Here is a 27575-nt window from a genome sequence, read left to right as displayed (position 1 = left end):
ATAGGACATAAAAGTTGCAAAAATAACAATAAACATCACTCCTTACCCAGTTGTAAATAAAAGCTGCAGAGAAAAGGAGAGTTTTTAACTCTGTCTTAAAAACCTTTAGAGTGGGAGCAGATCTAACATGCCAGACCCTATCCATGCCCTATCTCCTTGAGTCTTTAGCTTAGACCTAGGGATGGTCAAGAGCAGCTGGTCAGATGACTGAAGTTGTCTTGCTGGACTGTAGATGTGGAGATGGTCACAGAGGTACTGACCCGTTAAGAGCTTTAAAAAAAATTAGCGAGATCTTAAACTCTATCCTGAACTTCACAGGTAACCAATAAAGTGAGGCCAGAATCTGGGAAATGTGGTCACACTTTTGCTTGCCAGTGAGCAGACAGGCAGACTGTGCATTTATCTTGCGTAGAGGTAGAGGGAGAGACAATCATTGAGAATATCTTTAGACCTGTCCTTTTTCCACTTACTCTCTGTAGGACGTCGTAGGACAAAGAGAGAGTTATTTTGCCATCATTCAGACAACGTTTTAGCACGCTTGTGTCTGAGCGGTGCAACAGAGTCCATAACATTTGTGCAGAGGGAACTGAAGTGATTTAAAAGCAGCTCAGTACTAGAGGAAGGATTTTCATTCTCATTACAAGATATTGAACATAAAAGTGTTGGTGTCTGTGGAGTTACTCTGCATATTTGACATGTAGAAACAGGTTTTAGCTCTAAAATTGGGAAAAGAGATAGAGAAAAGTACAGCCATATGGTCTGTACGATAACACAAGGTCCAGTGTGTGTCCTTTTTCATGAGTCGAGCAAGCCACAGACTGCACAACATTAAAATAGTCAATAAGATTTAGAAATCGCTCACCATAGGCTTTGTCTGACAAAAGACATGAATATTAAAATGCCCAGCAATTAAAAAGTAATCATACCTTATGGCAACCTATGATAAAAACTTCCAAAAAATGGAGCATTTTCACCAGTCCAGAGCCAGGTCTCAGTCAGAAGCATAAAATCAAGGTCATAGGAGGTAAAAAAGTTGTTCAGCAGGAGCATTTTGTTGGCTAGCGATCTGACATTTAGCAGAGCTATGTGGAGAATTATTTCGAGATTCCCTGGGGGTGCAACATGTCTCACTGTCTGGAGGAGGGAATTGCAGATGCCACGTCTGCAGGCACGAAGCTTGTTGGAGTGCCGTGGGAGGGTACTGGTGTTCCACAGAAATCGAGCACAGGTGTTCCACAGAAATCGGCGACTCCTCAGTTGCCGTTTACTCCTACAACACTGTCATACTCTTTGTTGATTACAGCTCTGCCTGAACATGGTCATCGCCCACAAACTCACCCACAAACTGACTGCACTTGGCCTGCAGCCCTCCTTCAGCCAGCATCACCACAAATACTGAAATTTGGGCATGACTTTGTCAAGAAGTTCCATTTGAAGTACTGATAAGGACTTTATCATATGTTGAACAGTGATTTAATGCTGACATTGCAAACCCGGCGTACATGTTTTTTTCCTGCAGTGGAAAGACAGTTTAACCTACATGCCCCAAACCTGGTACACATGTGTATCATTTTAAGACAAACACATTTATAATTGTGTCACGTTGGGCTGGACATGGCGATCAAGGAGGACGCATACGCATGACTTCACACGACAGGGGCTTAATACAAACTACACATGACAAGGGAACATCAACACGCAGTTGACCCGACGGAGAACAGACACGAACCGGATAACTTTATTCAATTATATAAATATACAACAGGTGAACACGATCAGGGAACATTACACGAAACAAACATGAAACTCCGGGCCGAACTCCGGACCTGGAGTCACCCCTGCCGGTCCGGATCATGACAAATTGATATCCCTGTGCTAAAATGAAATTAGTTTTTTATTTGTGTTTTCTATCCCAAAAACACCAAAATTGCCAGTTCAGCATTCCACTTATCTTGGAAGGTATAGATGTGAAGATGCTTTAAAACGACCTCTTATTTGTTGACTCTTTACGTCCTGGTTTTTATGTGTCTGAAACTGGCTGCTTGTCGCTGATTATTAAAAATCAAACCAGCGCACACATGGTTTTATCCTAGATTCCCCCGCAATTGATTCCTGATGTGAAACCCTGTGAAAAGACTAACTTGACTAACAAGACTAACTTGTGGCTTTCTTATAGTTTGTCTAATGCAAGAGAAACTACAACAGAGTGAAATAAATTATTATGTTTATGGTTTGAGGCCTAGTGAACCAGAACTGATAACTACATTGATGGTGACATGAAAGCACATTGTATGTGGCTCTGGATTATGCATCTGGCAAATGCCATAAATGTAAAAGGCTCAACGGCAGCTGTAGTTCTGAGGAGGCTGAGGAAGTTTGGTATGGAGATAGTTTAGTTTAAAAATTCATTTGAGAAAATTGTTATTGCTCATGCTCATGCTGTAATTCCAATGATCAAAGTAAAAAAAAAAAAATCACGAATATATTTCTTGATTCAACAACTAATGTAACAAGATTCACAAATATATTTTAGGACTTACAAATAAATGTAACACTGACAACAAATGCAAATGCAACGTGATGCACAAATGTCATTGCTGCTTTTATTCATAAACCGATAAACGATAAACAAGATTAGGCTTGCTCTAATTTAATCTAATTTATAGCACTAAATTTATAGGACTACATGCTATTATTTGTTATATTTGATTTTGAGCAGCTATGTGAAATCACACATGAAGTGGTATGAGTGGCTGGTCTTCAAACACCTCCAGAACATCACCCATGACTGAAAAATCATTATAGATTTGCAGATGATAGCTCCGACCACAGTGGTGGCCTAGCGGTTAAGGAAGCAGCCCCGTAATCAGAAGGTTGCCAGTTCGAATCCAGTTTGGTGCCATTGAACAAAGCACCCCACACATGGCTCCCCGGGTGCCTTTCATGGCTGACCACTGCTCACTAAGGGTGACAATCACACTGATGGAGGCAGACAACAACCTTGTCCAGAAAACGAAAAGATCCTGAACTTCAAACTAAATACTTACATTTACAGCATTTATCAGACGCCCTTATCCAGAGCCACATACAATCAGTAATTACAGGGACAGTCCCCCTGGAGCAACTTAGGTAGTAAGTGGCATTTGAACCTGGGTCTTCTGGTTCATAGGCGAGTGTGTTACCCACTAGGCTACCACCCTACACTGCCACAGGAGCTTTCTATTTTCTGGTAAAAGCAGCACAAAGACACCTGCCTCTGCCGCTCTGTAGCAAGTGCCTTCCTGAACTCCAATCTCTGCAGTATTAATTGGACCAGAGGCAATCAATTCGATATCCAAGGGTCTGTCCGCAGTGTCCTCAGCCTCCATCATTCTAATATGCTCTTGTTGGGAGTTAGGTTAGTTGCTGGAGATAAGAATGTTTTATCTAGAAGAAACGCAGCAATCTTCTCCAAAAATTTAGGACATATGTGTGCAGGAGTACCTGTAGAACACCACCTTCCTGGGCACTGTGCTAACATCCACAGGCAGTCTGTAGCTGCTTTTCTGGTTCATTTAAAAAAACCCATAACATCTGTGGTCAAAATCATTGTGTTTGCTGACACATCTTGCTCATGAGTGACTGTAGAAAAAGCGCAAAGTGTAAAGAGTGAGTTTTGAATGTTAGTATCACACCTCTTTATCCAGCAAGGCAATGCACATTTGTGTGGGGATTCGGTCTGCACCAGCTGCACCTGTTATTAAAAATCTGTTTCTCCTCTCTCAGGGGTGTGGTCTCCGCCTAATGTTAGTGTTGCTCAATCTCTATATGGAGATCTTGGGCTCGACATCCATCCTGGCTGCTTTTGCTACCCCCTGCAGGCTGCCATCTGGAGTTATGGTCATGGCAAAGCTATGCCTACCTGGCAGTGCCCTTCACTCCAAACCTTTGTGGCACTTGGTCCATTGACACTGTTTCTACTACTCTGTTTCCTTTTCATTTTGTGTTCAGTTTTCAGGCCACAGTGTTTCATTTATTCATTAAAATCTCACATATTCATTAGTGTTTTAGTGTCGAGTGTTTGCAATTGCAATTGTGTCTGCATAAGAACAATTTTAGATTTTATTAATATATTTCTGTTCTAAACATGATACCAACAATACAGACACCCATATAATGAAATCATTGCCACAACTAGGGTGCAACTAAGTAGCCAATAAAGATACAAAAGAATAAAATACATATTTAGAGAAGACGGACATTACGGACATTATAGAGATTAATTCCATCTCTTCTTCATGTTTTCTGTGGTTTGACTGACCTGTAAAAATAGCAAATATTATTGCACTGCAATACCCCGCTGTTTTAGTAAATAAATCCTCACTCCTTATCTCCTCCTCAACTGGCTGACAACACCACAAATTATGCAAATAATTTCAGAAACCTCTGACCATTGGTCAAGGAGCCATACCTGAACAATAGCCAGAAGCAACAACAACAACAACAACATTTATTTCTTATATAGCCCAAAATCACATACAGTATGTCTCAATGGGCTTTGACAGGCCCTACAGTTGACACCCCCCACACTTGACCCTTCTGCACACAAGGAAAAACTCCACACAAAAAAACTCTAGGAGAGAGAAAAAAAGAAAGGAAGAAACCTTGGGAAGGAGTGATACAGAGAGGGACCCCCTTCCAGGGTAGAGTGAACCTGCAAATGGTGTCAGTGCAGGGTTGGGGATGATATAATAATAAGTCCTACAGTTGTAGGGTTGGAGGAGTCCAGGATGTAGTCAGTGTCAGTTGTTTTCCTCCTCTCCAAGCCCTACAATCAGTCCTAACATCTGCCAATATTCATTATTACCTTACTACATGCCAAGAAGGTCATAATGAATAATTAATAAATTATTAATTAAATTGCATCCCAACAGTTGAGGTACATATAAGTCCATATATATTGTCATTGATTAGTAATGTCTGGAGTAAAGGGTCATGTGATCAGAAGTCCTGTCACCTCTTAACTGTTCCTGTAATCCAATTGAGGTTTTATTGCAGTGCTCTAAGAATAGGGTCAGTCTAGCTGCGTGCATGAACGTCTTATGCATTTTAAAACAAAGCACAGCAGTTTAAACTGTGTAACAAACGGATTTCTGCAGGACGTCTCTCTAATGAAAAAATCTATTTTGGAAGGATGTTCATGGCCGTGTTTTTTGTAAATGACAGGATTGTAAATGACAGGATTGCAGCACAGTCCCAACCAATAGCCAGAAGGTATGTATGTCTTCTAAGTAGTACTCTATGTTTATGCAAAGTTTTTAATAATATACTTAAATATTTATGGGGTGTGATTGGGTCATTGGTAAAACTGTAAAATCACTACTTAAAAAATTCACTACTTAATTATTTTCTGATATCACCTGGATTCAATGAACAGAATGAAATCTAAATATGATACAGTTTATGACTTAAATAAAAAAAAATACTCTAAAGGCTTATATCCATCTTCCCCAGGTCTGTTCTCAGATCAGGTTCTAAATGTTTCTAATTAATAAGTAAATTTATGTGAATGTTAATGTGAATTATTACTAATTATATTGTAATCATGGCTTCTCATATTATCCTTGGACTTGTAGACAAAGTAACCTGAATTAAATTATAAGTCTTGATTCCCTTTGATAACCAGGTCGTGCTGAATAATGTCATTGTTCCAAATGCTGCAGAATATTTATTAATTACCGCATGTATTGCAGTATATGAACTGAAACCTTTAACACAACATGGACATAACTTCCCAAACTCTACGTGCTGAAGTATGAATTAGTTCTTAAAGGTGTTCATGTTATTGTGCATATAGAGGATTCACCCCAGGCTTTAATCTGGTCATCCCTGGATCCCTGGTCATCCCTAATTAAATTACACTTCCTGCTTTTCTTCAGACTATGAGCCCTAGCGCTAGATGTGTAAACTGGCACAAAGGTCATTGTGCATGTGAGAATGGCTTGTTTCCTAAGTCACAATTAATTTTATTTGAATATGATTTATATTTGCATTTTCTTCTAGCTTTCTTTAATGGTCTTTCTTTCCTGGTCTAAGCAGTGTGTGTTGAGTAAGGGATGAGCAGAACATTTGTGACCCTGGCAGAAGTGCTGGAAGCAAGGGGAGGTCCTCTGGTGGAGGATGAGGTCTGGTCCCTTCTGCTAGGGGCTGCTGAGTCTCTGCTGGGCCTTGCCTACAAAGGTACAGAGTATGGAGTGACAGTGACAGAATCAAATGCTGGATTGGCCTGAATATTTGTCAACCCACCCTCTTTTCAAGTGTTTTTCAAAAGCTATCTTATGTCAGGACATTTGCAGTATTTGTTGTCGTATACTATATGTGTGCATGTTTAATGTATTTTCAGCTCAAGGTAGCATCATCACCCCAAGCTCCATGTTGCTGTCTGGAACTGGCATGTTGGCATTTAAAAACTGTGCCTTGTCAGACGCTGTGTCCATGTTCACTGCCCCAGAGATGCTGCAGGGACGGCAGCTGTCCACAAAATGCGCTATTGAGAAGGTCTTATACACACATACACTACTCTTTCTGACATTCATGCCAGACTGATCGTTTTTTACAACCGGAATTCCAAAAAAGCTGGGAATTTTCTTCAAATTAGAATTAAATGAACACAAAAAGACTTTCAAATCACATAAGCCAATATTTATTTCACAACAGAACACAGATAACATAATAAATGTTTCAACAAAGTGATGCTTGCTACATATCTCAAAAAAGTTGTTACAGGGGCATGTTAGCATTTTGTAGCATCTCCTCTTTTTTCAGAAAAAATCTGGGCATCAATTTTATGATTTTGGTGCTGGAATTTTTTGCCATCTTTCCTGACGTTGGTTTTCATCTGTTGAAGAGCTTGTGGTTGTCTTTGATGTATTTTTCACTCAATTATATTCTCTACGTTGTTGTAAGAGCTGCAGTATGTGATTTTTGTATTTTCCTCCTGAAATACACAAGGACGTTGTCTGGAGGGTGGCATATGTTGCTCTAAAACCTTTGTATACCTTTCAGCATTCCTAGTTCCTTCCAAAACATAACTTTTACAGAGCCTGTGATTATCAACAAGAAATTTAAAATTTGGACTATTTCTCAGATTAGAGAGCCTCTGACCATCTTTAATTTTTTTGGCCATTACTTTTTTTGCTGCTGTTAAGTGTTGACTTAAAGAACCCAAGTCAATTTTAACTTTATCACAGTCACCCCAGCCTGATCTCCCTGCCTCCTTCACCGCTGCTCCACACGGAGCCAGAGTTCCCCTCCCACCATGCTGCGGTGCGGCCTCAGGCCAAGCGCCTCCGGCCATCCTCCCCAGCTCTTCCAGTGCCCACTCCCCATGAGATGACTTGTCCCGCCAAAAACAGTTTTCTGTAGTATCCATCAAATTTGAAATTAGCTCATTTAGTGGATAAAGGAGAATTCCCAGTTGCAAGAGCCCGTTTATAGTGTGGGCTGCAGGTGCAAGGGGGCATGCCCAGCACTCAGTGTTTTGGGTACTCTTGGTCAATGGGCAGAGCCACAGCTGGATCAGCTGTGACTATATCCCCCGCAGAGCAAAGACATGAAAAGGGAATCCCATCAGGGGGCCAAACCCAGCACTCAGAGCGGAAAGTGCCCCCAAGGCAGACCAGCCACAGGATCTACGAGGAGGGAGGGTGACTACACTACCAACAGGGTCGGGCACCTCACAGGACACACAGCCCGCAGGTGCACGCTCTCATCACATAACATGCAGAACCCCATCAACACACGCATGAACTGCCACATCAAGGACAAACCACAGAACCCCAGTTCCAGATTCACCACTTATCAGACCACTGGCCTTTCACAGTTTGGAAATTTGTTGTCTTATCTGTGTTTTTTTTGTTGTTCATGTGTTTTTGAAAATCGTTCAGTTTTCATTTTATTTCAAATCAACGTCCCAACTTATCAGGAATTTGGGTTGTGATTAGATTAATAGGGAAATGGTATTTGATATATAGATGGAAACTGGTTAAATAACTGAAAGTTGCTTACTGCATTTGCTCTTTATTACTTTTCATTTGTCCTATATGTTTTAAAACTAAAAAAACAGACATTTAATAAAAACTACTTTACAACCTGCAAAATACTTTTACCAATCACAGAACCAAATTTACAGGCCTTGAATTGTATGGAAAGAATAGATACTATAGAGCAGAAGTTTGTGTTTGCTGACCATTTACTGCACAAACTCAACCTTATCTGAACCCGACTGAAATGATAGAAATTGAGCCCAAATTTACTGGTCTAACATACACCATCACATAACTGAATTAAGGATAAATGCAGCCTGCATGGCATTCAGAAAAGCAGCTTTTACTGAAAAATAGTTAAACAACAAACCAATGGTAGATGGCTGAGAAGTTGTTACAAAATCTTGTAAATTTAGCAAAATTTTGTAATTACCAATGTTTAACAACACAGAAAGGGGAGGACACATGTGCAGAGTTGTTCCACATATATTTAATTTTGAAATCAAAACAACACTCATAACACCACTCAGGAGTCAGCCTGGGACAGAGGAGAGGTGGCAAAGGGAAACAGGCAAAGGGAAGTCAACTCCACTCCTGTGACACAAGAAAAATGAAATGATTTTTTTGGCCACCACTGTGGCCGAGCATTACATGTGGGAAAATTAAAAGACCAAAAAAGGGAAAACATATAGTTTTCCATATATATAAACATTTTTTTATAAACACTTTCTGTATGATTCGCTGCTTGTAAATTTGTTTCAGTGATTGTGTAAGCCTTGTTGATGTAATATATAGAGAGAAATATGGACCAGTTGCTTGGTTCAATAGGATTACAATAGAGTGGGACAGAATGAAGTGGATGGAGACAGATTCTGCAAGAGAAATTATTATTTTTAAGTGAAAAATAAATGATATACAATACAACAGTCAATGATAACAACCATAAGCCATCAAAGCAAAATAAACCAAAAAATATTGAGCTTTTTTTCAAATTTGTATTTTGGTCTTCAGTCACTTATTTGATGGATGATTCAAGTGATTCAAGAAATTAAGTTCTTCAGTCCAAGAATAGGTTTATTTCTGGGCACAGGCATCTTCATCCCAAGAGAATTCAGAAATCAACCCAGGGTCTTAATCAGATCCGGGATAGACTCAACCAAAACATTCTAGCCTGCTCAATAATAGAAAACATTATTATATGGTTTCCTATTATACTTAATTATTTTCCCAAATCTTCATAATACCACAGTAATATTACATGCCTGCTTTTTAATCCAAAGTATCCTTAAGCATGTACAATGAATGAATTTCCCTCTATTTTCATTTTTAACCATTTAATATGATTAAAAATGATCAACAATTTATCTGATAAAGTCTGAATCAGTAAACTCTATCTACTTTACCATTACATGGAAAGTATTGTACTTTCACATGATAAGCCATTAAAATATACATTCTACATGTGATTAACATATTTAACAACAATTCAAGAACAAATATTTCTTTTTCACATTTCTTAACTTTTTACAGTTTCACCCATTTAACAAAATGAACTAATTTAACAATAATTCCAATCTCCCCTTTCATCTTTTCATCAATTTCATGCATTCCACGGAATTAACTAATTTAACAATAACTCATCCTTTCTTCCTCTCATCTCTTTTACCGCTTTGCAAGCCAAAAGTGAAGTTTGTTCACAAACATCCCTTTTCTAGTTAAAACTGCAACAATACAAGACAACACAACAAATTTGTATGAGTAACATAATATTTTATTATTAGAAGAGCATCTGGCCCTCAGTGTCTGTCAAGAATAACTCTTGCACTTGAACAAATTAATGTTGACAACCCAGATGTAGGGTCTTAAATTTGATGAAAGTGGGCTTAAAAAAGTTTTAAGTGAAAGTGATCACTTTTATTTATAGAATACACCACAGCACAGCACCCAGTGCACACAGTGAAATGTTGTTGGTGCTTTGCTCAGTGGTACCTTGGTGGATCAGGATTCGAACCAGCAACCTTCTGATTCAGCTTTCTTACCCCCAAGGACACCACTGCCTTCCTTAAACCTACAGAAACCCTTGTGTGAACTGTGTGCTATGCTGCATGAATAATAATGTATGATAATGAAAAACAATCACTTACACTTCACTTTCAATTTTCCCAATTATGAAATTATAAATGGAAAACAGTCTGTGATTGAATTTTATTAATGTTATTTCAAACTGACAACACAAGAAGCTGTCTTATTGCAACTTTCTGGCCATATTCAGAACTTAAATTTCTTTATTACAAAGCTAAATACAAGAATCACTTGCACAATGATTCATATTTTACACATGCAGAATAATGGCATGCATGTATTTTGAGACTTTTCATCTAAATGATTTGTGGATACCAAATTATACAAAATATTATATATTAGACAAGAGAGAAAATAAATACATTTATTAAAAGATATAACATCTCTCTCTGTTTGTTTGTAGGTGGCTGTGTACTCTTTGGGAATGACACTGTACTGGTCCGTAGACTACCATTTGCCCCAGGATCAGGTACTGGAACACTAGTGTATGCTGTGATTGAATGTGATTGCATGTAACATAATTGTGTGGAGTGTGAAATCAATTTTATGGCCTTGAAAGTTTGTGTGAGTGCACTGTATTTGTGTGTCATGTTCCCACAGCCCATCCAGTTAAGTGACGCTCTAAACAGTCTGTTGTTGGGCATGTGTGAGGATCTTGCCCATCGCCGCCCGAACCTCACCAGCACCCTGGAAGCTTGTCAGCTGCACCACAGTGATGCCCTGCTACCGCCCCCAGGCCGCCTCATCAGTCAGCTGGTGGAGGACCTCCTTCAGGACCATGTGAGTTTTACCTGTCACTTTACACAGCAGACTTCACATATCACACATCGCGACTCCTATAAAATGGCAAGATGGCTGCCTCCAGTTGCTGATATCCTTCCAGTTGCTGATATCCTTTCTCCTCTATCCTGCTGCCTGTTTCCTGTCCCTTGTCTTGCCTGTTTCCACAAACGTCAACATCCATGGATGTTGCAGCTCACACTGGTTACACGTTCCCAGATTTACTCGACGGAGATTCACCTGCCTTCTTGCGCTTCTCCACAACTGGGGTTTCATTTTCACCTACACATGCTCGATCCCTTGTCTCGACTCCTTCCTGTGACACTAAGAGATCTTGCTGCAGTGGAGGGGTGAAGTAGCACCAGTGCAACCAGGCATTCACAAACTCCCTGTGTTTTGAGCAACAGACACATTAGGGCCATGTCATATTCTAAAACAATCCAATGTTTCAAAATGTCCATGCTGCAGTCAGAAAAGAGTGGATGTAACCGTTTTTCATGTTTTCCACACGGGTTTGGCTCAGTGGACTTTGACCACTCTTTTTCTGCACAAGCCAAACCCGAGTAAAATGCAGAAAATTAAACGCTGAAAAAGCATTATGCTTCTATAAATTACATTCAGCAGTAAATTTACTGGTCTCATGTTCCCGTTGCCTTTCAGTAACAGGCAGCAACAAACAGATCAGTAACACATACAGTGAAAAAATAGAGCAATGTAATACACATTATGACATAATGTGTCTCCATAACTACCTCTCAGTTTGCTGAAAGATGTGTGTCTGTGTGTGTGTGGTTGTGTGTGTGCATGTGTACAGGTGGAAAGCGCATCCCTCTCTGATGGTGGCAGTCAACTAGGCAGCAGGAGTCAGATGATTCGGAAGCGACTTCATGGTACAAACAACACACAATGCTCTGTCCGTGAGAACAGAACAATTTCCACTATATCCTACCCAGACTAACCGCTGTTTCTTTAAATGCAGCTTTTTATGTCTTTTACTATGCAGATGTTAATAATACCTAAAATAACTATAATACAATAAATATGCAAATTTCAAAGCCCTTTTGTTTCTGTAAGGATTCTTATTGGGCATATTAGGGCTCGTACTGTTGGGGACACACTAAAGACAGAATTGGGAATGTATCTACGGAGCTGGCAAAGGACATAAAAGACTGCTCAGGCTGACCTAACTGCTTCAGAGCATGGTGGGCTGAGGCATGTGTCTATGTCACGCTGTGTGCCACGAATTGAAAAATGATCTCCTTACGTCATACAGAAACCAGGCTAACTGATAGACAACAACACTGAAGTACCTAGACCATAACATCATCCTTTTCGAAATGAACTCAATAGCCTCCTGCAGGGCTAACTGGTGCACAAATTGCCTCAGGCTCTGACATTTCGTGGGCATCCCGTTCCGATGCCTCAACCAGGTGAAGGTTGACCCAGTTACATCTGTAGAGGCTGTCGTCTACATCCACCAGGTTTGATCTCAGTGCATACAAATTTCTGTTCCCATTAGTCGAACCTGTGCTTTTTCGTGGCCTGACTGTGTTTCAAGGCGTGACTTGTACTGTTTTGTTTTATTAAAATGACCTCGTTCAAATGTTTGTGGCATTTCTCTCCCTCTAATTGTTCACGTTCCTGACCTAGACCAGGACGTAACACATGAGGTGCTGTGCTTGGCTGCTATCCATGTTTTCAGTTGAGGTGTTACGACAGTGCAGGATGGCTTTTCAGGGATCATCACCATAATGTGCTGCTTTGTGCAACAGCATCTTTGCGATCTTGACAGCTGAGTCTGCCTTGCCATTGGCCTTAGGGGCTGTGGAGAGGAGGTTAACTCCATCAGAAGCAAAACGTGTGAACTGCTGGGTAAACTGTGGACCATTATCTGTGATGACCCTTTCAGGTTGACCATGTTGGGCAAACTGCACTTTGCAATGCTTGATTACTGTCTCACTCATCAGGTCAAGAATGGGCTCAATTTCCCAGAAGTCTGAGTAATGGTCTACTATGAGTGAATAGTAATTTTGCCTGTGGTTGAAGAGGTCCATGCTCAGAATTTGCCACGGCCTGGTGGGCAGGTCATGTGAGAGCATGGTCTCTTTTTGCTAATTGTGAGCATGTTCACTGCAGGTTCAACAGGTACTCATAAAGACTTGTTATGCCTGCATGTTGGGCCAGTAAAGTGTCTCGTACATGTCTGTAGCATGTGTGCCCCTCCTATGTGACTTGAGTGTATCCACTTGAGCATTTCAGGCCACAGTGATTTTGTAATTATTACTTTCTGCCCTCCGAATATGATGCCTTTCTGTGTTAATCTCTGTATGGCCAATATTCTATGGCAGCAAGATGTGTTTTGTTCTTCACATCTGGCCACCCTACAAGAACTGTGGAGTTTAGTGATTGCAGACTTTATTTGTTCCAGATGCCTGTCAGTCTTGTTCGGCTAGGTTACCTGATTCAGGAAGTCCACCTGCTACTACTACAGATGCTTGATAGATGTGGTGAAGCACTGCACGCCTTTGGCATCTGATGGGTTTGCATGTCCTTTATGGCCATCACCTTCTCCGGGTCGGGCTTCAGAGAATATGTCCATGAAACAGGACGTCACTGACCATGAACTGTAGCTTCTTCAGGCCCAATGTCTTCTGCATTCAGTCCTGCATGAAGTTCATATTGCTTCCTCTGATACACCTAGGGCGCCACTGATACATCCAAAGGCAGTTTGAGCCACCGTGCCCTCCCCCAAGGGGTTCAAAATGTAGTCTTTAGGCTGCTCTTGAAATATAGTTCGCACTGGAAAAATTAATCTCGGGCATCCACTAAGGTAAAGATTCTAGCATTTGGTAATTTGTAATGTATGACCTCCAAAGTAGGCATTATATAGTTAGATCATCTCAGGGCCTTGTTCAAGAATTTAGGATCAATGCAACTGGTTGCTGACTCCTCGTATTGGAATATCGACACTGTCAAAGGTGCAGCGATACGACAGAAAGAGCTCCTGGGTAGCATACAAGTGGCAGTTTGAGTTGATAGCGTTGGTGGCGGGCTGGAGTGAGAGCGTAAAGACAGTGCCGCTCACCACGGCACTAGAGGGATCTGCCCTCCAGGCACTAATAGACCTGGCCGAGGGTGAGGTGACCTGGGCAAGATTGGTGGCCTCGTTGGAATGGTGCTTTGATGAGTGGGAGTGGCCAATGCGGGTCAAGGAGCAGTTGCATCATTGGGAGAGACAGGCTGGAGAGAAGCTAGGACCCTTGGTGGCAGATGTTGAGTGGCTGGTGAGTACAGCTTATAAAGAGCTCCCAGAGGTGGCCAGGGCCATCTTAACACTTGATGCATTTCTGAGGGCCGTATGGTCAATAAAGCTACAACAGCAGACACGCCTGAGACAGCCCAAATCATTACCAGAAGCCTTACAGAAGATATTGAGGTGGTGTTGGGCGGAGCACCTCCCTGAATGCTAGTCCGAGTGGTCATGGATGAAGGCCGGAGTGAGGAGGATTATGGAGAGATGGAGGCAACCAGGGCCTTCCGTGATGTGATCTGCAGGCACTGCAAGAGACCAGGGCATATTGTGGTGTACTGCCACCACAAGACGACAGTGGGCCGGTGTAGAAGTAGCGTCACCAGCCCGGGGAACAACAGCCCCTGAAGTGGTGCGGGTTGTGGGAGGTCTCAGCTCCAAGTCCCATGCCAGCTGGACGGTAAAGAAGTGGTGGCCTTCTTGTGTTATACCGCACAAGAATCAGTGGCGGTCCACCTCCACCTGGCTGGAGACGGTGACGGGTCAGATGGTGGACATGCAAGGTCAGCAGGTGGTAGAGCTTTGAGTGGGGACTGCCACATGTGAACAGTGCTTCTTTGTGGCTGACATTACTGATGACTGTATCCTGGGGTTTGATGCCCTGGCCAGACGGGGGGTGGAAATATGCCCAGCCGTGCCCTGTTTACGAGTGGGGGGGACATACATTGGCCCTGACTCCACACTGGGTCATGAAGAGGCCTGTCCAGCTAACAGGACCACAAGAACACAGGCTGGGGAAGGGAAGCTTGCAAGACCAGATGACTGATGGGGTGATCTAGAGCCGGAGCTCAGAGAGGTCCTCTCCCAGCTGTTAGAGTGGAGCTCGGAGGGGCTGGAACCAGAAGAATTGGCTGGATTGAAGGCCCTTGTATGTGAGTTTAGTCATCTGTTTGCAGTGAAGTATAGAGGCTGCAGCCGTACAAGCTTGGCGGAGCATGGGATCAATACGGGGGATGCTGTACCCATCCGGCAGAGAGCACGACGCCTCCCACTGTCACTGAGGGATGAGGCAGACAACAAGATTAAGGAGATGTTGGCAGCGGGCATCATTCAGCCGTCCCAGAGCCCTTGGGCTTCACCGGTGGAACTAGTTAAGAAAAAAGATGGGCCAGTGCGTTTCTGTATAGACTACAGGCGGCTGAATGCGGTGACGAAGAAGGACTCATACCTGCTTCCCCGCATTGATGAGGCCCTGGATAGCCTTTCCCAATCCACCTGGTTCAGCTCGCCATTGGCCCCGGAGGCACGCCAGAAGACGGCCTTCACGGTAGGCTGAGGCCTCTACGAGTTTGTGGTGTGCCCATTGGCCTTTGTAACAGCCCGGCTACTTTTGAGAGGTAAATTGGAGAGGGTCCTGGAGGCAGTACCATCTTTCACCTACATTGTGTACCTGGATGACCTCTTGGTGCATGCGACTGACTACGGGACGGCACTGGTGAACTTGAGGTTGGTGTTCCAGCGAGTGGAGCAGGCACAACTCTCGCTAAACCACAAGAAGTGCAAGCTGCTCTGCCGGGAAAACGAATTCCTGGGACATGTAGTGGGGCCTGGGGGAATACGCACCGACACAGCGAAGGTGGAGACAGTTCGAGGTTGGCCGGTACCGACAACCGTGCTGCAGGTGCGCAGTTTTTTAGGATTAGCTTCCTACTACTGACGCTTCATCAAAGGGTTTGCCAGCATTGCTCGTCCTCTGCATCGTATTACTGAAAAAGGTCAGCGTTTCGGGTGGGGCGATGAGTGCCAAGCCGCCTTCAACCAGCTGAAAACAGCACTGACTGAAGCACCGGTGTTGGCACTTCCTGACCCAGAGAGGGGTTTCATCCTGGACACGGATGCAAGCTAAGCAGGACTGGGTGCAGTACTGTTGCTGGCCATGCTCATCGGCCAGCACCAACAGGATTGACATGAGCATGTGCCATTATTACTCCTGGCATACCGGAGCGCGGTACAGGATTCGACAGGGTGCACCCCGGCTGCCCTCATGCTGGGCATGGAGCTGCTGACACCAACTGACCTGATGTGTGGGCTGCCTCCGGATGACACACTGCCCAGCACCCCAAGCATGGATTACGTGGTGGCTGTACAACAACAGATGGAGGCAGTACATGAGTTAGCCCGCGAACATCTGGGGCAGGCCAGGGTCAGGCAGAAAAGAGCCTATGACCTCCGAGCCAAGGGACGCGGGTTCTAGCCGGGCAAGCGAGTGTGGGTGTACAACCCAAAGTGAAGGAGAGGATGTTGCCCGAAGCTAACATCGAGCTGGGAGAGACCATGTGTGGGGCTTACATGGCTGTCATGTGGTGTATTGGGTGAAGACAAGGGCAAACAAACAAATGGTGCTTCACCGGGACCGGCTGACACCATAGCTGGAGGATGTGGTTCATCGGCCAAGTCCAAGGGACAGTGGACTAGATGAGGGGACTTTGGTGGCAGCAGCAGTAGGAGAGCCGGGGCAGGGCGTCTGGCCGAGGCAACCCCAAAAGTGACTACTGGCCAGCATTCGGGGAGAAGACGCCGGGCACCAAGGTGGTATGCGGACTTTGAAGTGGGGGACTGGTGACAGCGAGGGTGCTGTGTTCTGTTATGTAGTGTTGACAGGCAATAGGGCTGGGTTCATTTACATTTGCCCTCCTCCAAGGCGTTCAGGGAGAGGTTGACACACCTTTCTGGGTGAATGCTAGTGGGATTAGTGAGTTCATGTTTTGGATAGGGGAGGAGTTTAGAACTGGGTTGTACTGTGATCTGACGTGAGTGCATACTGCTGTTCAGTGTTTAATAAATACAAGCATGGCAGAACGTCTCAACTCTCTTTACTCCCCATCCACACCCCTCGCTACAATATGTAATATAAAATGAAGTATTAAAAGAGACCACAAGAGCTTGGTTGATGAAGGGTCAATCTGCACAGCATAGTGCCATGTGCATTTAAAGGAGTATGTTCAATGAATACGACTGTTATAGCTTCCAGTTATTTTTATTATTGAATTAATTATTTACTTGATTTTTGATTTCGATTTTGATTTTTTTTTTTTTACCTATTTTTCCTATAGATTTCTTAATAAATTATAATGAAGTTATTAATTTTAATTTCTCACTATATTCTGCTATTTTAGTTAACAGTTGGTGCATCTTTGATTTTAATCTTTTTTAACTATTTCAATCCTCATTTCTCATGGTAAAATTTGTATCGTTTTGCATGTGTGCCTAAATGGGTCTCTGTGTTCTTTGCTTGGATAGGAAAATGTGGAATTTACACTTTATACAATGAGGAAAACAAAGCATCCAGGCATCTGCGGCGACTGTCTTCAGACTCTGACATACAGAAAGGTGTGTGTGTATAAAAAGTGTGTGTTCATAGCACAGGGTGTGTAGATTCTTGATTATCTATGTATGTATGTAGCATTACCTCTCAAGTTTTGTTTTGTAATCTACCAATTTTTTTATGCATTTTTAACATAATAATAAATTATCCAATACTTCAATACTTTTTATTAGTTTGTGCGTGTGTGTGTATGCTACATATGTAAATTATATTGAGGTGTGTCTAAATAATTATCGTTGTGTCTGTGTGATTGTGTGTATATGTGGGCGCATGTGTGTATTTATGTAGGTGGCTTGTGCCAGCATAGGGTTTCGGCCCCTAAGGGGACGTTCTCCCCGCCCCACTGTTACCAGAGTCTTCCTCATAGGTGAGCAGAGTATACACCCTTCTGCACCAATCAGCAGTGACTCCACACACACACACACACACACACACAAACAGGCTATCAGTTCTGGGGCAGACACACTTCTGCTGTCTGAGGTGGTGTGTGTGCATGTGTTTGTGCAGGATTGTTCCCGGGTTGCGGCAGCAAGGCAGCAGCTGCTGGCTCTCCCACCGTCCCTACCTCAGCAGCCAGCTCCACTCCACCACCGGACCCCTCAGCCCCTCCATCAGCGTCAGCCAATCCTGCACCAGCCTGGCCAGCCAGCGCAGAGCCAAGGTCTCTGTCACTCCTCCTTCCTCATCTCTTTCTCTCCTCTACCTTTCCTTTTCTGTCTGCTTCTCTCACTGTCGTGTTTTCATGCTTTTTTTAGACTCTGGGTCCAGAGTTTGCCAGGATGGTGGATGAGGCTGTGCATGTTCTGGAGCTGCCTGGTTCTATTGTGGTAAAAATTACCTTCAATTTTTATCAATTTCTTTCTTCATTTTAATATTTACATTTAATATACTCGCACATATATCTCATATAGATGTAACATATGTATTTATAACATGAAGTGACATCAATTTGTATCCATTGCTTCTAGTCAAAGAAAGGAAAATCATGTGCTTCTCAGAGGGAAGTGTATGTGGTTCTGCCAAATGACCAGAGTGTCGCGGTCAAATGTGACATAAATTCCAAAGGCAGAGATGTCTTTGACATGGTGGTGGCACACGCCAACCTGGTGGAGCATTTCTATTTTGGCCTGGCCTTCATCGATGGTAATCTGAATTTTCTATCTCTGATAGAGGCTTTTTGTTTTTGTGGGTGAATTTAATAACCTACGGATTTCTACAGATGGGGAGTTCTTCTTTCTGGACTCTGAGATGAAAATCTCCAAGGTTGCTCCTGACAGCTGGAAGAAACTGCCCACAACGCCGTTTACTCTCTACCTCCGAGTGAAGTTTTTTCCAGATGACGTCTCTTTTATTCTGTATGTCTTGCCCATTTTCATGTTTCATATGTGATAATAGTATGTTGTACGAATCTAAGTGATGAAGATGTGTGATGTGTGTGTGTGTGTGTGTGTGTGTGTGTGTGTGTGTGTGTGTGTTTGACCTGAAAGGCACAGGCTGACACGCCATCAGTACTACTTGCAGCTGAGGAAGGACATACTGGAGGACAGACTGCAGTGTAACAATGATACCGCCCTCTTCCTCAGCGCTCTGGCGCTGCAGGCGGAGTTCGGGGACTACATGCCTGAGGTCAGCCACTCCCTGCTGGGCTACTGGGGCTGCAGACTCAACAAAGAAAAAGCTTTCTTTAATCTTCAGATTGATTCACAGTGGACAAAGAACACACACAGCAAAATAAACAAATAAATAAATAAAACATGCAGGACAATGCTGTGCACTGACCTTTTTCACTACACAAGGAATTCTACACTTACACAACCCAGTGTTTGTTCCACTGAAATATTAATTTCACCTGTTACACAATTTCTCATGAGGTGTATTTTGCTGTTGCTGCAGGTGTATGGTAAAAACTACTTCCAGGTGGAGCACTATGTTTCTAAGAAGATCCTGGAGAAGATGGTGCTGCCATCATTTAAAGAAGAGCTGCTACGGTTACATGCCAATAATGCACAGATGCTTCCAGAGGAGGCAGAGACAGAGTTTCTGAAGGTGCAGTTCAGTCTCTTCTTTTTTTCTGATTTCCATTCTCTCATGTTTACCCCAAATATCATTTAGCTTATGAATCTGAATCAAACTATCAGTACCTGGAAGTGGTGGAGTATAGACTAGTACAGATGGCCAGTATGTGAATACACTAATACTACTATATACAAAATACTCCAGTTCTCTCTAATTTTTTATTGACATTTATTTGGATATTCGAAAATGTATTCTGCAATGTAAAGACACAATATAAACAATTAAAGTTTAAACAGAAATACAGTCCCTGACAAAAGTCTTGTCGTTTCTGTATTTTGTAGAAACACCTGCTATTAACTTGACTTTTAATTAATGAATTGGTGTTAGAAAACTCTACCAAATAATTAAGGCATTGAAATGAATTAGTTTCACTGAAAAAAGATTTATCATTTAATCAAGACAAAAGTTTTGTCCCCTAAGAAATTGAACAAACTTTGAAAATTGAACAAAGAAAAATATGTCAGCAAATTAAGTAGTGGTGCTGTGAGATCCAAATTTAATATCTTGTATAAGCTTGAAGGGCTGCATCCATGCCGTTTGGCAAGGATTCATACAATTTATTTATGAAGTCATCAGGAATAGCAAAGAAAGCAGTCTTGCATGCCTCCCAGAGTTCATCAATATTCTTTGGTTTCATCTTCCACGCTTCCTCTTTCATCCTACCCCACACATGCTCAATTATGTTCATGTCTGGTGACTGGGTTGGCCAATTCTGGAGCACCTAGATCTCTTTCGCCTTGAGGTACTTTGATGTGGAGATGGAAGTATGTGATGGAGCACCATCCTGCTGCAGAATTTGGCCTATTTTATGGTTGGGAATATAAAAGGTAGCTAAGATTTCTTGGTATTTCAGATGATTTATGTTGCCTTTCACCCTGCAGATCTCTCGCACGCCCCCATACTGGATATAACCCCAGGCCATGATTTTTCCGCCACCAAACTTCACTGTTTTATGGGTGAATCTCGGATCCATGCTGGCTCCAGTAGGTCTCCTGCAAGATATATCTGAAAAAATCCACCTTCTGGCACTTTTCCAGCGTCCATCCTTTTAGCAGGCTTATATTATATATAGCAGGCTTATAGGCCTTGGCATATGAAACACGTTGTTTCAATTATCTTTTGTTTAGTGCTGGCTTCTGGGCACTGATTCGACCATGGAGGCCATTTTGAGACAGAATCTGACAAACTGCTGTGGTTGACACTGGTGGGACTTCAAGTGAATAAGGTCTCGTGGAGCTCTGCTGCAGTGGAAAATTGTCTGGCCTTGGAATTTTGAGCCAACAAACGGTCCTCTCAAGCAGTTGTCTTGCGGGGTCTGCCTGACCTGGGCTTGTCAAAAACATCTCCAGTCTCTTCAGATCTTTTTGATCCTCTGTACTTGATGCTGACAAACACTGAAGTGGATCTGGTCTGGTCAGAGTGTTGGGATGAGCAGGTCGTCTTCCCTGCACGTATTAACTGGTTCCACCCGCAACCCGGGCGACCCCAACACCTACTGCATAGTCCACGTCAATGCAGCAACCTGCTGCAATCTCATGGCATTCTGCCTACAGTAGAAATTACATTTTCTGTTGCAGAAGATAGGTAGGGGAATGTATGTAATGTAGTTTGGACGCTTGTGCATCTGCATATGTGTAGATCACAAAGCCAAATGTAAGTAAACACTCTAACCATCTCACCCATATGCACTTCATCAACATGACAAAAAGGAAGACCTAGCCAATGGTGCACAGTTGGGCTAAATGCCCTTCTTCCAAATCATGTGTAAATGGACCTATAAAATGGATTCCTGAAATGGATGCCTGTTACAACCCCAGTGCCATTGCTCCGCCTGCAGGAGGTGCCCAACCGTCCACAGGGCCATCCACCCGGGAGCAGGCGAGGACGAAGTAGAAACCCGCTATATACATCTGGCCACAACCTTAGCTCCTCGCCCGCTCTTCAGTAGTGATTAACCTCTTTTGCTGCTTGCCTCTCCTCACGCTGACCCTCTTTGGGGCAGTGGTGGCGGCTTAAGGAAGCGGCCCCGTAATCAGAAGGTTGCCAGTTCGATTCCCAAGATGCCAAGGTGCAACTGAGCAAAGTACTGCTCCCCGAGTGTATCACAATGACAATCACTTCACTTTCACTTTCATTTTGACCTGCTACTGTTTGTGCTTGATGTTTCCTGACCCTGATCCTGATCCCACAGTTACCAACCCATTGCTCGAAGACTATTCTATTGTATTCAAATGCCCCGCCCGGTTCCTCCTGAGATAATGCCAAAGAGCTTGAAGTACACAGTCACTGAAGTTCTAGCAACAACTGAATGAAATGGCTACTCATATCATAAGCGTTTATAAAAGAAACATAAACACACACAGCTCCAAGTGGAAATGATGGAGGACAATAGATGCAAACAGATGCAAACAATCGGGATAATCAGGGAATCACAGGATAAAGCAAACACAAAACTTAGGACCAGAATTTCTGGAGATGTTCGGAAACGTGACAGGAAATATGAAGGGGTGATTGTTGACTACTGACTATCTGTGAGTTTTTCTATATGTACCATATCTATTTGTGTTTGTTCCAGTTTGCACAGCAGTTGCCAGAGTATGGTGTGCTGTTCCACCGTGTGGGGAGAGACAGGAAGACAGTATCTGGGGACCTTTTACTGGGGGTGTGTTCTAAAGGCCTGATAGTGTTCGACGTGATGAACAGCACACGTTTCATCAACCGGTGCTTCTACTGGTCTGAGACTGACAGCATCTCAACAAGTGTGAGTACAGAAAATGAAAAGAAGTGTGAGGGAGATGTGGTGAGTAAGAAGCCTTATACTAGTTGTCAAGAGTGTTTTTTTTTTCATTATCACTTTATGCATATGTTGTTCATTCAGTGCAAAGTTCAAATTAAAAATTGTTCCCCTGGGACCAGGTGCATCGTAAATAAACACAATGAAATATATAACACATAACCCAACATGAACTGCAAACATGAGCAAACACAAATAAAATTGAACAGAAAACAGATCAGCAAACAATGGTACAAAAAATATATATATAAAGTGTAATTAATTTCATGAACCCAAATATGATGTATTGTAGTGTCACGCCGGCGAGCTGACAGGGGAAGGAAGCACAGAGGCGGGACATACTTGGAACATGGATTTATTAAGGAACACAAATAAACGCGGCTCGGTGGCCGAAAAATGTGAAACCTAAACAAGGGAAAAAACTAGCAAGCAGGCATGTGGCGGTTGCCAGAACTCAAAAGGGTGCCAGGTACAAAACCACACACAAGATCACCAAAGAGTTCACGAAAATTCTGTCGCTGCAGAGGGGTGGATCCACAGGCTTTTAAAAGCTGTCCGGATTGGGCACAGGTGATGTGTCCAGGTGCCATCAATCCTGACAGAGCCCCCCCTCCCTGACGCAGTCCGGCATGGCGGCCCCGGTCCCTCGGGCTGGAACCCCGGCGTGGTCCTTCATGGCAGCCCCGGACCATCCAACCTGCACACATCAGGGCCGATCCTTCCTGGAAGGTGTGGGTCCTGTCTCCGCACGTCCCCTCTGACGCGTTTTGCATCGTTCCATGCAGCATACAGACACAAATGCCATGCACACACACAGACAGAGACAAACAGAAGAGGACAGTTTTTGAGTCGACGGAAGTGTGCGCGGCAGCATTCGAGAAGCTGACACTGGCACTGACCACAGCTTCAGTACTCACACCCTCTGATCCCTCAGCCCCGTTTTTTTGTAGATACCGACGCCAGTGACAAAGGGATTGGAGCTGTGCTCTCTAAGCTCTGGGGGGGAGAGGAGAAGGTGGTGGCCTAATACAGCAGGCGGTTAAGCAAGACGGAACAAAATTATTGCACGCAGAGAGCTGTTAGCCATGGTAGCTGGGCTATGCACCGACCATGCGGCATTGACGTGGCTGATGAGTTTCAGAGAACTGGAAGGCCAAGTGGCGAGATGTATTGAGTCACTGCAAGTGTGAAATCTTACTGCTCTCAGTGGGACAGTCTGGTGGTGCGTGATGATCTACTGTATCGGCACTGGGAGAGCGTGGTGCCGGGGCAGATCCTGTGGCAGCTTTTAATTTTAAGAAAATTGAGAGAACGAGTGTAATAGAGTGTGCACTGGCCAAATATTGGTGTCAAAACGCACAAGCGCCTGCGCCAGTGGTTCTAAAGGCTGGGTTGCAGACGAGACGTGGAGTTATTTGTTCACTGCTGTGATGCCTGTCCTGCAAAGAAAGGACGTTCTGACCGGGGACAAGCCCCGCTAAATCTGTTTCCCTACGAGTGCCCCCATGGAGAGTGGAGCTAGGACTATTCCCAGTTACTGAGTCCGGCAACCTTGTGGCTATGGATTACTTCACAATGTGGGCCGAGGCATACGCGGTTCTGGACCAGAGTGTGGCCACTACTGCGGATAAATTAACTGAGGAACTTTGTTGCCATTTTGAGGCCCCTGAGGAGCTGCACAGTAACCAAGTTCACAACTTTGAGGTTGTGGTGCTAGAAGAAGTCTGTCGCCGGCTGCAAATAAAAAAAAAACCCACACTAAACCACTTCACTCTCAGAGCAACGGACTCGTCGAGCGTTTTAATCTGACTCGGACAACCCAGCTGACTGTAAAAAGACTGGGACAAGTACTTGCCACAGGTGTTGTGGGTGTAACGTTCGGCAGTCCAAGATTGAACAGGATTTACCCCTGCAATGCTCTTGTTTGGACGGGAGATTCAAGCACTGGCTGACCAGGCATTCGGCAAGCCACCAGAGCCAGAAATTGAGGCTTGCTCCCAGGGTACGTGAAAGAGCTATGGAAATGATTGGAAGCAGTTCATCACCTGACTCGGAAACACCAACAGGCTGCCAGCGGTGAGCAGAAACATGCCTATGACACCTGGTGCCAAGGAATGCCCCTGGAGGAGGGCATGCGAGTTTGGATGTACAACCCCATACGCAAAAAGTGGGCAATGGCAGGGGCCGTGTACGATCTTAAAGAAATTATCAGAGGTGGTGTACCGGGTGCCAATCGGACCTGAACAATGCAGTGCTGTCAGGTTCAATAATGTTCATTGTTTTAGTTAAAAAATGAATGATGTTATTACTGTTGGGAGACAGTTAGATGGCTGCGGGGAAGGACCTTGGGATGGTGGGTCACTGGGATGGATGACCCATGAAGGGGGGGGCTATGTATCACGTCGGGATCATATCACTTTCCATGTACCATCCGCCTTTAAACCAGCCAGGGTTCTTCCAATCCTAAAGAAACCGACTGCTGATCCTACAGACATTAACAATTACAGACCAGTTTCCCTCCTCTCATTTCTATCCAAAATCCTTGAGAGCTGTGTCTACAACCAGCTATCACTCCATCTATCACAGAACAACCTCCTGGATCCTAACCAGTCTGGCTTCAGAACAGCTCATTCCACTGAGACTGCCATTCTGGCGGTTACCGAGCAGCTACATGCAGCCAGATTGGCAAAACTGTCATCTGTACTTATTCTCCTTGACCTCTCTGCAGCATTTGACACCGTTAACCACAAGACTCTCTTGTCATTCCTGAAGAGGCTTGGAATTCAGGGCTCAGCATGGCAGTGGTTTGCTTCCTACCTTGATGAGCGATCTTACCAAGTGACTTGGAAAGGATCCACCTCTACCTCACGTAGACTCTCCCCTGGTGTCCCTCAAGGCTCAGTGCTTGGTCCTCTCCTTTTCTCCCTCTACACGAGATCACTTGGTGAGGTCATTTCCTCACATGGATTATCCTACCACTGCTATACTGACGACACACAACTCTTCTCCTTTCCTCCCTCTGATCTACATGCTGCTTCCAAAATCTCTGCATGTCTAACCTCTGCATGTCTAATCTCGTCTTGGATGGCAGCCCATCACCTCCAACTCAATCCCACCAAAACTGAACCACATCAGGATCTTGCTATTTACCTAGACAACTCGCAGCTTTCTCCTTCTGCAACAGCCCGCAACCTTGGCGTAACAATAGACAACCAACTCTCCTTCTCGACTCACATCAGCAATCTTTCCCGCTCATGTAGATTCCTTCTCTACAATATCAGATGAATCCGCCCTTATCTGTCAACCCAGGCCACCCAACTACTGGTTCAATCCTTAGTAATCTCAAGACTGGATTACTGCAACTCCCTTCTAGCTGGTCTACCACTATGTACCATCCGACCTCTACAACTAATACAAAATGCAGCAGCATGACTAATCTTCAACCTTCAACCTTCCCAAATTCTCCCACACCACGCATCTGCTACGCTCCCTCCACTGGCTCCCAGTAGCTGCACGCATCAGATTCAAAATACTGATGCTGGCCTACAAAGCCAAACATGGAGTAGCACCATCCTACCTCACAGCCCTTATTACACCTCGCACTGCACCTCTTATACTCCAAGGCTCCAGTACTGCTCGCCTGATCCCTCCATCGCTAAAGGTAAAAGTCAGAAACAACAGGTCAGGTTCTGATTGGTCTGTGACAGCTTCCTATAGGACAGGTGTATAAAAATCTGTTTACGTGTGGGGGAGTTGACTTTTTTTCTTTCTCAGCTGTTTTTCCATTGAAACCGGATTTTCCGGTTGTCGAGTCTTCTCTCTCCTCTCATTTTTCTCCTGGATCAGGTGATGTCTCTGAAGCTTGGTTCTGGCTGTACTGTCTTATTCTATCTTTTCCTCCTGGCTCTCATTTTGGTTTTCTCTGTAACATTGGTACCTTTTTACATACAATATTCACATGTAACTGCAATGATAATTTACTGGTGTTGTTAAATTAGAAACTGCTCATCATTTTAACCTCTATTGTGTCATGCCTCTGTATGCCAGGTAACATCAAGTTGGAGTGGTTTGAATACAGTGCTTTTGTGTGTAGAGAGAGAGTTTTTTGCTCTGTTCTCCTGGGTTTTTACAGCCAGAACTGAAAACAACTAAAACAACAGTTGCACGGTCCACATAAAAATGTTGCAGCCAAGCCTTATAACCGCCATGCAGATTGGTGCCAGGTGTGTCTCCAGCTGCACCTCATTGTGATTTATACAATGCTTGTAATTATTTTCAAACCCTTTCATTGACAATTTCATCAAGTTTATGCAAAGTGTTGGCCCTTTTTTTCAAGACCTCTGCAATTCACCCTGACATGCTGTCAATCAACTTCTGGGCCAAAACCTGATTGATGGCAACCCATTCCTTCTTAATCAGTGCTTGGAGTTAGTCAGAATTAGTGGTTTCTTGTGTGTCCACCCGCCTCTTGAGGATTGGCCACAATTGGATTTCCTGGCCGTGGACCTAAAATTCCATATACTGGATACTGCCTAACTGCATTTATGTAGTCCTGATCAATCACGCGTAATTGGCCTCAGCTCAGATCGTTCAGCATAAATCGTTCAGCCCTGCCTATGCACGTCCCTCCCTCCAGTGTATCTAGAGACATCTGTGCCCTTTGGGATGAGCAGGCCCACTCCCTGCCCCTCTTGGCTGGCACCATCTGCCACCCTGAGGACAACACCCATTCCGGCAACCTGGGAGTCCAGCCCTGTCACTGTCCCGCCCACCCCCTCAGAAGGAGAACACAACCCGGCCTGTAGCAGCTCATACTGGATGCTGCCTAACTGCATTTAAAAGTCCTAATCAATCACAATAATTAGCCCCAGCTTGGATTGATCAGGACTCCAGTGGCCCCTGGGCAACAGATCAACATAAACCTGTAGCACGTGAGGGGTGTGTGCCTTCAGGACACTAGACAAGATGCCAGCTCCTGTTTAAGCACTTAATGGACCAAGATGGCGGTGTGCTAGGTCGCGGCGGCCTCACCGGGTCCTGACCATAGTACACTTTTTATAAAATTTTGTGAGTGGTGTCGTGTTATGACCATCAGAACCACGAATAAACTCCTCTACAATAGTCTACAACTTATCAACCATGGAAATCACCATCTAACCAAGTCTGATGAATACACACTGGAGA

General features: G+C 43.9%; 1 protein-coding gene across 4 annotated transcripts in view; it reads left to right on the top strand.

The window, feature by feature from the left end:
* Positions 1 to 5048: 5048 nt before the first annotated feature.
* The window catches only part of LOC114774023 (tyrosine-protein phosphatase non-receptor type 13-like), a 65725-nt gene continuing 43198 nt past the window's right edge, over positions 5049 to 27575 (top strand). For 3 of the 4 annotated variants that reach the window (XM_028966047.1, XM_028966051.1, XM_028966050.1), the window contains exons 1-15: positions 5049 to 5253; positions 6079 to 6219; positions 6383 to 6537; positions 10510 to 10575; positions 10707 to 10886; positions 11701 to 11776; positions 17437 to 17526; positions 17810 to 17888; positions 18029 to 18182; positions 18277 to 18348; positions 18490 to 18664; positions 18741 to 18876; positions 19009 to 19147; positions 19415 to 19567; positions 22173 to 22358. In XM_028966047.1, the coding sequence (XP_028821880.1) occupies positions 6096 to 6219; positions 6383 to 6537; positions 10510 to 10575; positions 10707 to 10886; positions 11701 to 11776; positions 17437 to 17526; positions 17810 to 17888; positions 18029 to 18182; positions 18277 to 18348; positions 18490 to 18664; positions 18741 to 18876; positions 19009 to 19147; positions 19415 to 19567; positions 22173 to 22358 (1785 nt within the window). In that variant the 5' untranslated portion in view covers positions 5049 to 5253; positions 6079 to 6095. Of the gene's footprint in view, positions 5254 to 6075; positions 6220 to 6382; positions 6538 to 10509; positions 10576 to 10706; positions 10887 to 11700; positions 11777 to 17436; positions 17527 to 17809; positions 17889 to 18028; positions 18183 to 18276; positions 18349 to 18489; positions 18665 to 18740; positions 18877 to 19008; positions 19148 to 19414; positions 19568 to 22172; positions 22359 to 27575 lie in introns of all 4 variants that reach the window. The other variant, XM_028966049.1, reaches the window with a different exon arrangement.

The sequence above is a fragment of the Denticeps clupeoides genome, chromosome 2 (assembly GCF_900700375.1).
Source record: "Denticeps clupeoides chromosome 2, fDenClu1.1, whole genome shotgun sequence".
Lineage (NCBI taxonomy): Eukaryota > Metazoa > Chordata > Actinopteri > Clupeiformes > Denticipitidae > Denticeps > Denticeps clupeoides.
Note: the sequence above shows the minus strand (reverse complement) of the source record. Positions and strands in the feature narration are given on the sequence as shown.